General features: G+C 39.3%; 1 protein-coding gene and 1 long non-coding RNA gene across 2 annotated transcripts in view; one reads left to right on the top strand and one right to left on the bottom strand.

Annotated features, from left to right (window-relative positions):
- Positions 1-2,076: 2,076 nt before the first annotated feature.
- On the bottom strand, positions 2,077-13,451 carry MEPE (matrix extracellular phosphoglycoprotein). The gene is made up of 4 exons (XM_086406402.1): positions 13,398-13,451; positions 9,847-9,900; positions 8,802-8,894; positions 2,077-3,540 (listed from the first exon to the last, which is right to left on the bottom strand). Exons 1-4 carry the CDS (start codon positions 13,449-13,451, stop codon positions 2,077-2,079), a joined length of 1,665 nt encoding a protein of 554 aa, XP_086262528.1.
- LOC147370932 (uncharacterized) overlaps positions 11,892-14,486 on the top strand; it is a 78,356-nt gene continuing 75,761 nt past the window's right edge. Inside the window, exon 1 of the long non-coding RNA XR_015165640.1 lies at positions 11,892-11,974. This is a non-coding gene — a long non-coding RNA (uncharacterized LOC147370932). The remainder of the gene's footprint in view (positions 11,975-14,486) is intronic.

Genomic DNA, 14,486 nt, shown 5'->3' with positions numbered 1-14,486 from the left:
TGTCTTCCTGACTAAATTACAATCTTGATAAGAGCCAGGAACATCTCTTTTCTTTCTTTTGATCCCCATGGAGTTTTGTAAAATGTGGTCATTCAGTAAGTGTTCTTCAATTGAGCTGAATGTCATCCCAAACAGGATCAGGAATCTTGACTGGTTGTAGTTGCCAAGAGCAGTTTAATTAGGGCTAACAAATCAAAGTAGATATTTACAAGCTGAGAAATCTGATGCAGTGAGGTTGGAGGGAGTAGCAAGTGTAAAAATAAATTCCAGAGCCTGCAGTGATCTTTTCTTTTTGGGCACAAGGTGGCAGACGGTACCCATTTCAGTAGTTGCATGGAAAGCACCTTGGTGAGGTTGAAATTTTCTGCCCTATTTTTGAAATCTATGTTTACTTAAAAACGGAAAAAAAAAATGAAGGTAGTGCAGCTTGGTGGCTGAAACCTGGATTTGGATGAAGCAGAGATCCACTGCCTGACTGCAGGCGGTTCTCCCAAAGCTCTGGTCCTTCTGTTTTGGACTCATCGCTCCAGTCTGCATCATCTCTGAGCAGTGCATCATGGATGCTGACACATTTAGTGTTTCCCTTAAATGGATGAGGAAAATCAAACATTTTCAGTGTTTTGAATAAATATGCATGAATACTGAGGCTGGGACAGAGGAACTAAAATCTGACGAGAGAATTGAAATGCAGTTTCCCCAGTAGGTAGCAGACTAGGACAGACGACCTTTGGAAGATCTCATCTGTAATCACCCAAAGAAAACCTTTGTTCTCTCTGTTAGCTCATTGTTTTTCCTTTACAGCACCAAGTGTTTTTCATGTGATCAGACCAGACCATGTAAAGGTCTGATATAATCTGGGATAAAGCTAGCAGGTCAATTTCAACTTACTTATCTGCAACTTAAATGTTAGTACAGGTTTCTGTGTGCTTTCCTGGTGACTTAGTGGTAAAGAATCTGCCTGCCAATGTAGGTTCTATCCCCAGAAGAAGTAAATGGCAGATGAAAATAGTTCTGTTTTTCTATTATCGCATGCCTTTCCTCCTGGCCACAAAATGGCTGCTGCACCTCCAGGCATCATGTTGATGTTAAACAACGAACAGGGTAAGAAAAGAGGAAGGATGGTACTAACTGTACACACTCTTACCAAGAAGAGCAAAAGCCTTCCAGAATTCTGCTTCCGTTTCTGATCAGGAGGCTTAGGGCTAATTTCCAGAATGGTATCACAGGCCATTAGCTGGGAAAGCATCTACACTAAAGACCAGAAAAAAGAAATAGGCTTGAGATGATTGGAATCAGCCAATGAATAATATTTGCCAAAGTAAGTTTTTATCTTGGTTTTTCATTTGTGTGTCTCCTTCTTAAATTCTCCCTCTTTCCCTCCAGCAAACCCATTCCCCTCTTTGTTTAGAAAGAGGTAGAACTGAGAAAAGTGGTAACATGAACAGTTGTGTCAGGAAGTAAAATTTGTTCTAGAAGAAATTATAAAAGTGCAACAGAGAAAAGAGCACAGAAGGACATGAAGCAGGATATCTTTATTAGAGCAGAGGAGGTCAGAGAAAAAAGGAAATACTGGCTTGAGCAGAGTGGGATGAAGGGAGGCTTTCAAGCTTTAGTCAGTGGATTAATTTCATAGTAGTGCCTTTGCCAGAGGCAGAACTCATCTTGTTGAGTCTTAAAGGAAGCACCACAGACAGTAGACTTTCTTATAGGTCATTTAATTACAGATTATCATATAAGACATATTGTTTTTCATGTCTACAGAGCAAACAACAAGGGGTTTTGTGATACAACCTATTTTTAAATGATACCTATTCAAATATTACCTATTCCATGAATCCTTAATGATTTTTTTTTCCTTAAAAAAGCATCATAACTTTGAATAAAATTTCATAAAGCATCATGAGGATTTCATACTACGACCATTAAGATAGCAATAGTTCTCCCCAGGAGGCCAGGTCTCTTGGCTTATTCAGTTCCTGACTCTGTCGTTCATCTGATCTGCTATCAAGTGGGCCCCCTTGGTACTGTTAAGTCACTGATGACTAAGTGTTCAAATCTTTGTCCTGCTGGGATTTTCTAGTCACCATCACTCTCGCTGGAACTGCCACTGTCAGATGACTCACTACTGTCATGCTTTTTAGGGGGGCGAAACCTCCTATTGGAATGGGAGTTCCTGTAACCCCAGGTGCCTTTGCTTTGTGACCCACCCTTGTTCCATGCATAATTATTTTGTCGGTGGGGCACATAATGATTTTTCCTGCTGTGTGTTGTTATGGTTCCCTCATTATTGGGACCGTTATGGGAACCTATTTCATGTTTAATTTCATTATCAAGACCACGAGGAGGAATGAGCTGGCCCTGACCTTCGCTCTTACTGGGAAATCTTTGTTTTTCCTTTGAGGGCTCTTGATATCTAGTAGAATGCTGTGTGCCTTTTCTGCTGCTACCTTTACCATTTTGGGGAATTTCATTATAGTTAGTACCTTCAGCTCCATCTCTACTGCCGTCTTTCCTTTGGTTTTTTGAGGGTACGTGCGGGTAGTGAAACTCTATTTCCCCTTGATGAGCATCTTGGCTGCCGCCATCCACTCTGTTTCCTTCTTGCCCAGGGAGTTTCTTAAAATCGGTGCCACCTATGATGTCATTGCTGCCCTCCACTAGGCTTACATCAGTATTTGCCTCTTGGGCTGTTTTACCCCTGGTTCCTGTAGTTTTTCTGCCATTCCTTTCTTTCTCTGGGATCTCATTATAACCTGGTCCTTTTGCATCAGGACTGGTGGTCTCAGTTTGACTTGGGCTGGAAAGCTCTGTTTGAATATCTGTACCTTCTCGGTCAGGATCAATAGCATCTCCTTTACCAGAAATGTCCTTGAAAGGTGGACCATCTCCACTGAAAGGAGAGAGATCATTATCTCCTCTTCCTTGAAGATCAGGGTAACCACTGCCCTCAAAATCACTGGGGATTTTCTTTACTTTGGGGAGCTGTTTTAGATAGTCCATGTTGTGTTGGGTGAGGTGGGTAGATTTGCTTTTTACTGGAATATTCTGGGCTTGGGAATCTCTTTGGTGATTCTTAAGTTGTGAGGGGGCTTTAGCGTAGTTGGCATCTGCTGGAATTTTGCCTAGGACATTCCTCGGTTTGTTCTCTTTGTTTTCTCCCCCCAAGAGTTCAGTCACAGTCCTGGGCTCCATTCCGTGGTACATGCTATTTCTGATGAGAGCTGCGCCATATCCTTCTTGGCTGTGTAGTTTGCGGATAGCACTGTCTCTGTCCTCAGCCCTGTGCTTCCCCTTCGATTCAGGATAAATGGACATCTTTAGGTCACTGTGGGCATTTTCTTTGCTACTGATAATGTAGTCTTCATTCGTTGACTGTTTATTTCCCAAAAGACTTTGAGATTTTGTGCTTTTGTTATTTTCATTGGTTCTAGGAAGGAACAAGTCTTCCTCTTTTTTCAGGACGATGTTTTCTTTAGGTGCTGGCTCTTGACTTCTCTTGCCAGAATGGGGAAGAGCAATACCTTTGTTTTTTTCTTCCTGCTAAAGTATAATTTTCAATATAAAGTGATTATTTTATGTTAAGCTTTTAAAATTTAATAATTCTTAGGCAATAATGTTTAAAATCCCACCAGATACTTAATAAAAAGAATCTTTTAACTCAAAAGAGATTTGTTGGTAGAGATAATTTTGAAATGGCCAAAGCAGGTTTCACAGAAAAAGAAGAATGAACAAGGCTTTAAGAGTGGGTGAGATTCAAATACATGAAAAGAAAATGGTGAAACTGTCCTAAGATTAAGTAGCATATTCAAATGTTTGGAAACAGGAAACATTTGAAAGATAATATGAATAAAACTATAAGGCTGGAGTAGAGAAAGCCAAAGGGAATGATAAAAAGGAGAATCCTAAGGGAAGAGAAGTAAATTTTGAAATATAGATTAGGGCCTGATTTTAAAGGAGGATCTGAATTTAAGGAAGACAGAGCATGGTCCTCACCTGGTGACCTTGAGACATTTCAAGTGAAAGGGAGTTCATCTTTCAAACGTGATTATTCTCTCTCTCTCCCCCTCCCCACACCCCTATTCTCTCTCTTTGTTTTGGTCCTGGCCTTCAAAGGTATAAATATTTTCCTCTCTTCTTTTTCCTTTTTTTTTTTTTTTTTTACAGAGGATATACAAATAGAAGTTGTAGGTAATACTGAGCTTCTGACATTCAAACAAAGGATCTTGCAACAACTGTTAGTGACCCTAGTTATTGTCTGAAAAGGTAATCATTATCTTTATTTTCTTCCTCTTTTGTCATGTAATAATCCAAATTAGATAGTCTAGATCAATAGTTTTCAAATTTAGCACTTATCAGAACTATTTGGAAGGCTTACTAGAACAAAGATTGTTGGACCCAATGGCCAGAGTTTGTGATTCTGTAGGCTTGGGGTGAGGCTCTAGAATCTGCATTTATGACAAGTTCCCAGCTGATGTTGGTGCTGCTGGCTTGTAACCACCCTTTGAGAACTACTCTTCTAGATCATAAGTTTAAGTAGTGAAGTCCCAGATAAGAAAAGCCTCTGAGAGAATAATGGGATGAAAAAAGAGAGTGGAGACGAAGAGTGTTTATGCTTGTGCCTCAGTTTTTCCTTTTCGGGAAGAAGGTCTGTAAGGATGCAGCTTCATAGACAGCACCTTACCAACCTGAGGTACAGCCAAGGTGCAAGAAGCTTGAACAACGTGGTCAGGAAGAAAAGGGACTGAGATTGATTTTGCCCACTCACTCTTTCTCTGTGGCACAGGCTAGACATGGAAGCATCTGAGAGTTTTCAGGAGCTTACCAGAGGGAGTGAAGTGGCTCTAAAAGGAGCAATGTATTTAGATGGAGCATATATACTAGGAATAATGTGAGACAAATGCAGACAAAGAGGGATCTACCTTGTCCATGAGATCCAGGAGAGGCTGAATCCCCACTGTCCCCTCCATCACCCTAAGACTGTACTGTTTGGTCCTAAGCCATTGTAGCCAGTGACTTGGCAGGGCAAGCAGTATTGTCCCTTCCGTGTCTGAGGATGCCATGACTTCCCCTCCACTAGTGTATAAGCCACGTGTGTACATTTGGCGTATGGTATGTAGTGGATTAGAGAAGGAAATGGCAACCCACTCCAGTATTCTTGCCTGGAAAATCCTATGGACTGAGGAGCCTGGAGGGCTACAGTCCATGAGGTCGCAAAGGATTGGACATGACCGAGTAACCTGGGCACATGTAGTGGATGGTGTCAAGCCATACCTGACTCCCTCGTATGCACGCTTGCCATCTTAGGGGGAGATGGCAGAAGTGAGCATCTGAGCATTTTTATCCAAAAGAGACTGAAGTCTTAAAGATTAGATAAACTTAATTTAAATAGGTTGAATTTAAATTAATTTCTGCATACTCCCTCCCCATTTATTAACACACGGGTAAGAGCTCTTGAGCAACAGAACAATTATAGACAGAATAAATAGCATACTTTCCCTCCACCCCAAGCTTGTAAGGTGAGCTAAAATTTACAACACTACTACATAAACCTTTGAACTGGTGGATAACATGAAATCAAAATAAGAGATATTTATTGAGGGACTGAGACATATAAGAAGTTGGGCTGGTGTTTTGTGTTCCAGGCAGTACCTGATGACTTATTAAATGGCAGAGGTAGTGGTCCTACAGGGTTTATGAAGTGTGGGGGTGATGTGGTGGGGCAGAGACCTCACATTCAGTCAGGGTTTGCACAGACATACAGAGTGTCAGAATTTCAGGCAGAAGAATTTGGTTTTATTTTATAGAGGATGGAGAAGCAGTGATGGTGTATGAGCAAGAGAGTAACAAGGAGGAATCAAGCTAAGAAAGAACAGGTAGGAGTCTGCTGCAGTGTCTAAGAGTGAGATGTAATCACGTGGATTAGGAATATGCCAAAGAAAAAAGTTATGAAGAAAAACCTTCTACTGGTGCCCAAATAGAAGAAGGGGAAATGGCAATCCACTCCAGTACTCTTGCCTGGAAAATCCCATGGATGGAGGAGCCTGATAAGCTACAGTCCATGGGGTTGCAAAGAGTCAGACATGACTGAGCGGCTTCTCTTTCTTTCTTTTCTTTAATAACTAGAATGTTGACATGCAATAGTGAAAGCAAGAAAAAAGATAACTTTTATATTAGATATATTGCTGTTGAGAGACTATAGAATCTGAGCTCCAAATGCAACATTCAGTTAGAGACAGAGTTTGGTGTCCCAGCCTCCCAGCCCACGTCCTTCACACATATGACCTATGGTCAGCTGGTCCATCCTGGAACATTTTATCAGCTAATTGCTTGTTACTTTTCATGTCAGATAATTTCACTTAAGGATATTCTAATTTTTTTTCTTTTTTTTTTTAACTTGCAACCAGTAACTAGTATCCCTTTTTTCCTGATGAAACAGTCATTAAGGTTATTTCCTCTTTCATGTACAACCCTTCTGGGAAAGGAAAGGTTTCCTCCATATTCACTGAATGCTTTGTCTTCACCAGGTTGACATGTGCAGGTCGTTGTTATTAGGTCACTAGATACAGATCCATCCTCAAATAGGAGTACTGTTCTACTTGGAAGTCTGCCTGCTTTTATACATAAATCTTATTAACGTTGGAGGCAGAGGGTAATTGTCAAGATAAAAATGATTTATGGGGGTGTCTTCTATTCTCTGAGCCACCGTCTGCCTGCAATGTGGGAGACCTGGGTTTGATCTCTGGGTCAGGAAGATCCCCTGGAGAAGGAAATGGCAACCCACTCCAGTACTCTTGCCTGGAAAATTCCATGGCTGGAGGGGCCTGGTGGGCTACAGTCCATGGGGTTGCAAAGAGTCGGACACAACTGAGTGACTTCACTTCACTTCACTTCTTCTATTCTTACGAAGCTGGCTAATATGAAGTACACAAACATTTCAATGTGTAGTATTTTAAAGATATAATTTGAAATGACTTATTTTGGGGAGTTATTATTTACTAATCTTTTATAGTGGCAGGTACATTCTGAAAATAAGTGAGGTTTTCTGATGAGGGAAAATATAATACAAAAGCTTTATAATGAGTTATTTCAGAATAAAAAGTATTTTAAACATTTGACTTAAGACATTGCATCTGGGAAAGTTTTACCTGGACGTCTATACTTTCCTTTGCAACCAAGTTCATTAGCTCACTGCTAATAGAAACTTTTGAGTTAAACAGGTACTCTATAATAATCCCTTCTTAATTTTTCCCCCTTCCTATTCTGAAGGGGGAAGGTTTGTTTTATATTTGATGCTTTTATTGCTTTTGAAACAGTAACATGCATACTAATAACTGTGTAAATTTATTTAAAAATCAAACAGAATTCTTTTATAAAAAAAGTTAAACAACTTCTAAATTGTGGTATATGATGGTCAGTCATTTTGTGTTTGCTTACGCCAGTTGACTTCTGATTGCATTGTTGATTGTATGATGGTTGAACAGTGAACACATCCATTGGCCAATCTTCTTTCCTATATCCTGCTTTCCTATCTCCATGCCTTGGCTCACATTATTCCTTTCATGGAGAATAGTCTCTCCCACACAAATGTTTGCTCAAATCCTACTCATCCTCTAGCTCAATTATTTCAAATATATAGCTTTCCGTGAGCACCAGTTTAGGAACTGATCTTTTCTACTCCAAGCCCTAAAGCATGACTTTTGGGGGTACCACTCAGATAGCACTTTCTTTTTCAGGTTATAATCATTTTTGTAAGAACCTTTTATTCTTTTCTAACTCTGAAATCCTGGGAAGAGTTAAGTTTTCTCAATCATTTATCTCACATAATATCTTGCACAATAGGAAGCACTCAACATATATTTGTTACAACCAATAAGTTTAAAAGACACTGAGTCTTAGAGATGTTAAGTCTTAGAGATGCATTTAAAGAATATTGAGCAGAACAAAATAACATTCTGAAGGGAAACTGCTACTTTTATGGGGAATGAAGCCAGATTTGGGAAAAAAGTAAATAGTCATTTTGCTGATGGCATTTTAAACTGTTTCTAGCTCTTTGGCCAATGAATTTACAAAACGGGACTGAGTAAAAAGAAGTATTGTTTTATTCCAGTGACAGAGCGCTTATTCTTTCTCTTCTAAGCATCCTGACACAGATAGTGTCATCTGTAGAATTAATTTAAGGGACATTAAAATGTGTCACTTTTTCCTAAAAAAGGTCAAAATTATTTCCTTTTAATCCCTTCCCCCATAAGAGCATATGATACATTATGTCCAAAAACCTCCTTATAAAGGATCAAACTTCTCAGTGTGATGAAAAGCAGAGAGATTACACTGCTGACAAAGGTCTGTATAGTCAAGGCTGTATATGTGTCTTCCCAGCGGTCATGTACTTTTGAGAGAGCCGGACTGTAAAGTAGGCAGAACGCCAAAGAATTGATGCCTTTGAATTGTGGAGAAACTTTACTTTACTCAGAAGCAATAACATGAAAGCAATAACAGAAGCAATAACATGAAAAACTCATGGGTGTCTGGGGCCCACCAGCATCACATGTGCTATGGCAGGTCTTGAAGCAGGGCAGGGTTTAGGCCAGGGCACGAGGTGGCCTGTCTGTATCAGGAAGACTCTGGGACACAGAGGTCCATAGCAGAGATGCTCCAGGAGCCTGGGACCAGGGGAAAAGGACAAAAGCACCAGCGAGAGACAGAAACTCCAGACCAGACGAAAGTAAACTGTCTGCCTTACAGTTTCTCCTGGTGTTGATCCAGAGCTGGCTCAGGATAAGGATCACTGGGATTCGGCTTACCTTCATATCAGTTTGGTTTTTCCTTCCAGACGAGGTGGAAACATACTTAAACATATAATACCCATGTTTCTCATGGTGACCCTTGTACGTTATCTACAAAAACACAACATTGTATTAATGTGGGTTTATCTCTTATTTAGAAGTTTTCTGGCTCTCTTCTTAATAGTACAAGATATTTTTAACTCCAATGAAGTCTACTTATGCATCTAACAGATGGTAGTACTTCTGATAACCACAGGAGGGCGTATGTCAGCCAGTTCCCGAAGAGAGCAGCTTGTTTCGTCTGTCTCTAAATCGGTTTTCATCATCGGTTTGATGATGAGTATCAAACAGCTCTCTCCCCCCAGAGTGTATCAATTTTACTATCAAATTTAAATTCAAATGGAGAATTGGTAATATTTTCAGGTAGGAGAAGGCAGGGGGATGAGGAGAAAGGCAGATTTTACAGAATTCATGCTGATGTCAAAATTGGCAAAACTCACAGCATAAACATTCAGGCTCTTAAGCTTGTAGTTTTTGCCTTTGTAATTTTAAGCTAAGATAGAGAACAGAAGATTGTTAGTTTTTAGAACAGAATTTTCTGAGACTGCCAGAAGAAACCCTGCTAAGCAGAAGTAAACTGCAATTTGGTGACATGAAATACTGAGAGTTCTTGTTTAACTTTCTGGTTGCATGTGAAAACTAACTCCATGTACACAGAATTCCTCATAAAGACTTGTTAACTCACTTCCCTTTGTTTTCTCCCTCATTTATTACTTTGTTATCATGTACATGCATGGGAAAATATTGTTTGCTAATAGCAACATCCTAGAGTTTTATCCCTCTGAAGGAAGAAATCACATGAAGAGAAACAAGTTCCCATTCAGAAGGCTTTTTTCTTTTGTATCACACATTGTGTGAATTAAAGTGCCAAAATTATGTTGTGTAATTTTCCATTTCCATTCTAGGTACACAGGAATATTTTGGCAGTTAAAAATTTCCCCGTATTGACTTTTCTCTTTATAGAGTTGGAAGAGGTGTATTTAAGAAGAATAATTCTGTTTACCCTCTGTTCTTCCACATAGTCTTGCTTCTTTTTCTCAGCCTGTGGTTGCAATGTCTGAAAGGAAACAAGAAATAAAACATCACCAAATATTTCTTCTTTCATTCATTTCTTCAAACAATAAATGTCTCCTTTATTTTTCTCTCACTCAGTGCTCAGTGCTCAGCCACTCAGTCGTGTCCAACTCTTCGTGACCCCATGGACTGTAGCCCACCAGGCTCCTCTGTCCATGGAATTTTCCAGGCCAGAATACTAGAGTGGGTTGCTATTTCCTCCTCCAGGGGATCTTCCCAACCCAGGGACCAAACCCAAGTCTCCTGCGTTGGCAGGAAGATTCTTCAGTGTGCCACCTGAGAAACCCTTTTCTCTCACTGGGTTATTCAATGTAGAAAATCATTCTGACCAGAAGAAGATGGGCACATACATCACATTTGTTTCTTCATTGAAGGAGGGTGCTGACCTTCCTTCCTAGAGGAAGGCAGTGCTGTCTCTACTACAGAACCTCGTGCAGTGCGGGAGAACAGCTGAGTTGGGAGGGGTGGCCCTCCAAGTGAAAAAGCTTAAATGTCATTTGTATCCACTGAAAAATTTTCCCTGGCACACTGGAAGTGTTTGGTATCAGTGAACTAAAATCAGAGTTGAGTGAGGTGTGGATTGTGTGTGCATTGATTGTGTAAGTTCAGTCATTGCTCTTAGAATTAGGATATGATGCTCCTGATGGTCCATCAAGAGTGAAGCCATGGCCCTGCACCAAAGGGGAAGGAATACACTGGAGAGGGGACTTTAGTGTTGCCAGTCACCTGGGCAGTTTTTTCTTTCAGGGAAAGGGAAAATGACATTTTGAAAGATTGTATTGTATAGAATGTGAGTTATAGAATGGCACTATGAACCATTAAGCTTTCTGTTACTTCCACTATCAAAAATCCAGAATTTTGCCTAACAAAAAAAAAAAACCAAGAAAATTACTTTTTTTTTCAATTTTATAGTAATTTTTACCCCCTAAGGCATATTTTATAATTCTACCCTTTATTGCCCCCTCCTTTTGTTGGTTCTTATGCAATCATGTGCATATAAATTTAGAACATTGTATTATTCCTCAGAAATATCAAAAGAGCTTAAATAGTTCTGGAAATAGTGCTATAGGAAAGAAAAAATATTAAAAAATGATATAGGTACCTATTAAGCAAAAGAAAGAAATGATAGTTTGGGGTATTCAGTATCTTCTTACAGAACACACATGCAATGTGTTAATAACTTACATGATAGTATAGAGCACCTAAATATAGTTCACAATAATAAATCATGAACTTGTAACAAAGTAACCTATAACAAAGGCTTTATGGTCTAATTACATATTGATGATTATTAATTGAATTGCATGGCCCAACAATCATATTTTACTTTTTCCACTTAAAATTTTGTTTTTGAAGGAAACAAGAATGTTACCCCTAAATATGCCTTTTAAAAATGTGAACCACTGAAAAAGTCTTCTTTGAAATTGTTACAATATTGTTTCTGTTTTATGTTTTAGTTTTTGGCCACAAAGCTTGTGGGCTCTTAACTCCCTGACTAGTGATCGGACCTGTACCCCCTGCATTGGGAAGCGAAGTCTTAACCACTGGACTGCCAGGGAAGTCCCCTAAATATGTGTTTTTGACATAATTATTTTGAGCTGAAGGCAATTAAGAAATAGAACATGTAGAAAAAATTTCCCTTTTTCTGCCTAAAGGTAGGGAATAAATTCTTCTTTTACTAGAGACAATCTCTTATCAGTCTAGAGATGGCACAGAGGGATATGCAAACAAATCTTGTTAAACTAATCTTAGTCCTAATTATGGAAGATAAGAATTATCTAATCCTATCCTGTTTGTCCTGTCAGTTCTTCACAATATCTTATTACTTTGTCTAAATGGTATTAAAAACCTCCTGCCCTCGCCATGTCTTTCAATCCTCATTCTTTTGTAAAGGCTTCCATGTACAGGTCAAATTATTAAAAAAAATTTGTGTTCTCTTCTCCTGTTAATCTGTCTTTGTTGGTTTCATTTTCAGATCAGCCAGAGACCCAAAGAAGACTGAGGAAAACCTTTTCCTCTCCTAGAGTTTGAATTTGGATTATATTTCCAGAACATAAGTAAGTGGCTCAGTATACACTGATTTCTGATATGCCTAATCTGTAATTAAATAATTTAGATAATTACCCAAATAGAATCCATATCTGAAAGAAAACATCACATATAGCTATTTGTAATTCCAAATTTGTCTTTGTATCCTTGCCAAACCTCTTTCACTTGAAATCTGCACCCCTCCTCCTCCCGCACCCCCTCCCCACCCACTTGGCAGTTCTGCCCTTGAACGTGGCTCTGAAATGGAGATGGCCTTGTTTCCTTCAGAGGAAGAAGACTGGCATCCTCTCTTGACCAGTGGTCAGTGGATTGGTGTTGACTTAGCACATTTACTGGAAAATGGTCAGAGATACCACTCCAGCTGTTCTTTGGAATGTGTTGCTCAAAATAGACCCATCCTCGGCGGGTGGGATTGAGCTGGGTCAGCAGGACCCACTCCATCCTTCTCATGCCTAAGCACGTACCCCTGTGGCCCTGACTGAGCAAAGTCAGTTGTGTGTATTGGGCCTGGCAGATGTCTATTTTAAGCCATATGCACTCCCACAGGTCTGTTGGAGCATGCGTGCTGAGAGGGGATCTGTTTTCTCAACTCCTACTCTCCTCTGTGGCTGGCATGGCTCATGCTTGTCAGTGGTCGCTTACCCACTCTCTCAGGACCTGTATGTAAGTTTTTCTCTGACAACAGAATGACCACTTGCTTCCACGCTTCTCCAACTGAAAAGGTTACCCTGAGAAGTTAGGATGTTTTTCAGACATTATTTTATGAGTACTGTGTCTCCTTGGCAGAAAATATCTGTAACACTCAGCATTTTCATAAGACGATTTAGTCACATCCTGTTCATCTGCATGAACCAAGGAGAAGAAAAGACACAGAAGGAAACTGGAGCTTGATTTGGGTTAAGCTATGGGGAACTTCTTTCCATCTTTAGCCTCGCTGATGAAGAGAAAATCACTACCAGGATCTCACAGTGTTGGAATGTTGGAAGAATTACAGAAAAGCTCTGGTTCCTTTGTGTAGTATTGCAGTTATACAGTCTAGTTGCTTAGCCTTAGAGCATCCAAGTCAAACCCTTTCAGATTTTGGTAAAATACTGAGAAGTTCTTTTGACATGTTACAATTTGAGTATATTTGCTCATTGGCATTAGCTGATTGAAACACTGTGGCTGGCTATTGGTTTTCTTGAAAATATTCTTTCTGGTGCTTCTCCAAAGGCAACATGTGGACATCTTATAATTCTTCTTACATGTTCATTCAGGGCCTCCTTGGTGACAGACATTTGTGCCAAATGTTGAATACTTCCTCTGTGTTTGGTATTTTATTGTAACTGAACTAGCTAAGTGCTACTAGTTTACAAAGATGTTGCTTAAAGGAAAAATAGATAAAGAGAGCAAGAGATTATATGATGTGCAACTGAATTTGTAAATGCTTACTGGTGCTGCCAGGGTCAGGCTGAAAAGGAGCAGTTCCAAACAGAAGATTCGCATCTTTGAGGATCTCTGTAAAAAGACAAAAATATTTTACCCTAAAGTATTGCTGGTTATGGACGGTAGCCATAAAAATAAATAAAATACGAAAGTCTATACAAACAATCATCCCCTTAGCAGTCCATTAGTCGATTTTCTTTTGTTTTTTAAAAAAAAAAAAACTGTATATAATTTAAATCTAAGTGTAGAAACTTTAAGAGCTTTCTTATGTTTAATCATTCCAATGTGAATGTGAAAATTGTCCAACATTATTAAAACAATATAGAAATGAATTTATAGATATTTATTTACTCTATTGTCAGCCCAAACTTTTCCCTTTTGTCTTTAGAGAGAGAAAATTTAATTGAATTATTTATATAATTCAGAATAATATTAAGCAAAGAGTTAGTAAACTTGAAGATAGATCAATAGAAATGTAATTTGAACAAGAGAGGGAAAAAAGATTTTTAAATGACCATTTTCTTTTAGCCCTTTGTAAGTGTATTCAGCTTACTCAGGGACCTGTGTGATGATAGCAATGATCAACCCAGAATTCTATATCTTAGAGAGGAAGTATAGCAAAATTAAGAACTGGGGTTTTAAAGTGAGATTTGTGTTTGTGTTCTTGGCTCTGTTATTTAATAGCCAAGGGACCCTGAGCAAGTCATTTACCTCATTTGTAAGATGTGAGTAGTATTTGTAGTTACATCTGATGAAAAAACTCGTAGATAGCTCTTTACACAAAGCCTGGCACATAGTAAGTACTCAATAAAGGTTAGCTATTGTCGTTATTGGAGAAGGAAATGGCAACCCAGTATTCTCCAGTATTCTTGCCTGGAGAATCCCAGGGACAGGGGAGCCTGCTGGGCTGCAGTCTATGGGGTCGCACAGAGTCGGACACGACTGAAGCAACTTAGCATTGTCGTTAAAATAAACAAACAGTTAAAAAATAACATTAAGTTAGTGTAGCAACTCATAACAGACTAAATGAATCTGCCAGGATAGCAAGCTCCACTGTGAGGAATGAAATCTTGTTTGCTATCAGCCTGGTGCCCA

The sequence above is a fragment of the Bos grunniens genome, chromosome 6, assembly GCF_055505025.1.
Source record: "Bos grunniens cultivar Pamir isolate PY7600 chromosome 6, Bosgru_T2T1.0, whole genome shotgun sequence".
Classification (NCBI taxonomy): domain Eukaryota; kingdom Metazoa; phylum Chordata; class Mammalia; order Artiodactyla; family Bovidae; genus Bos; species Bos grunniens.
This window is presented reverse-complemented; position numbering and strand designations above follow the sequence as displayed.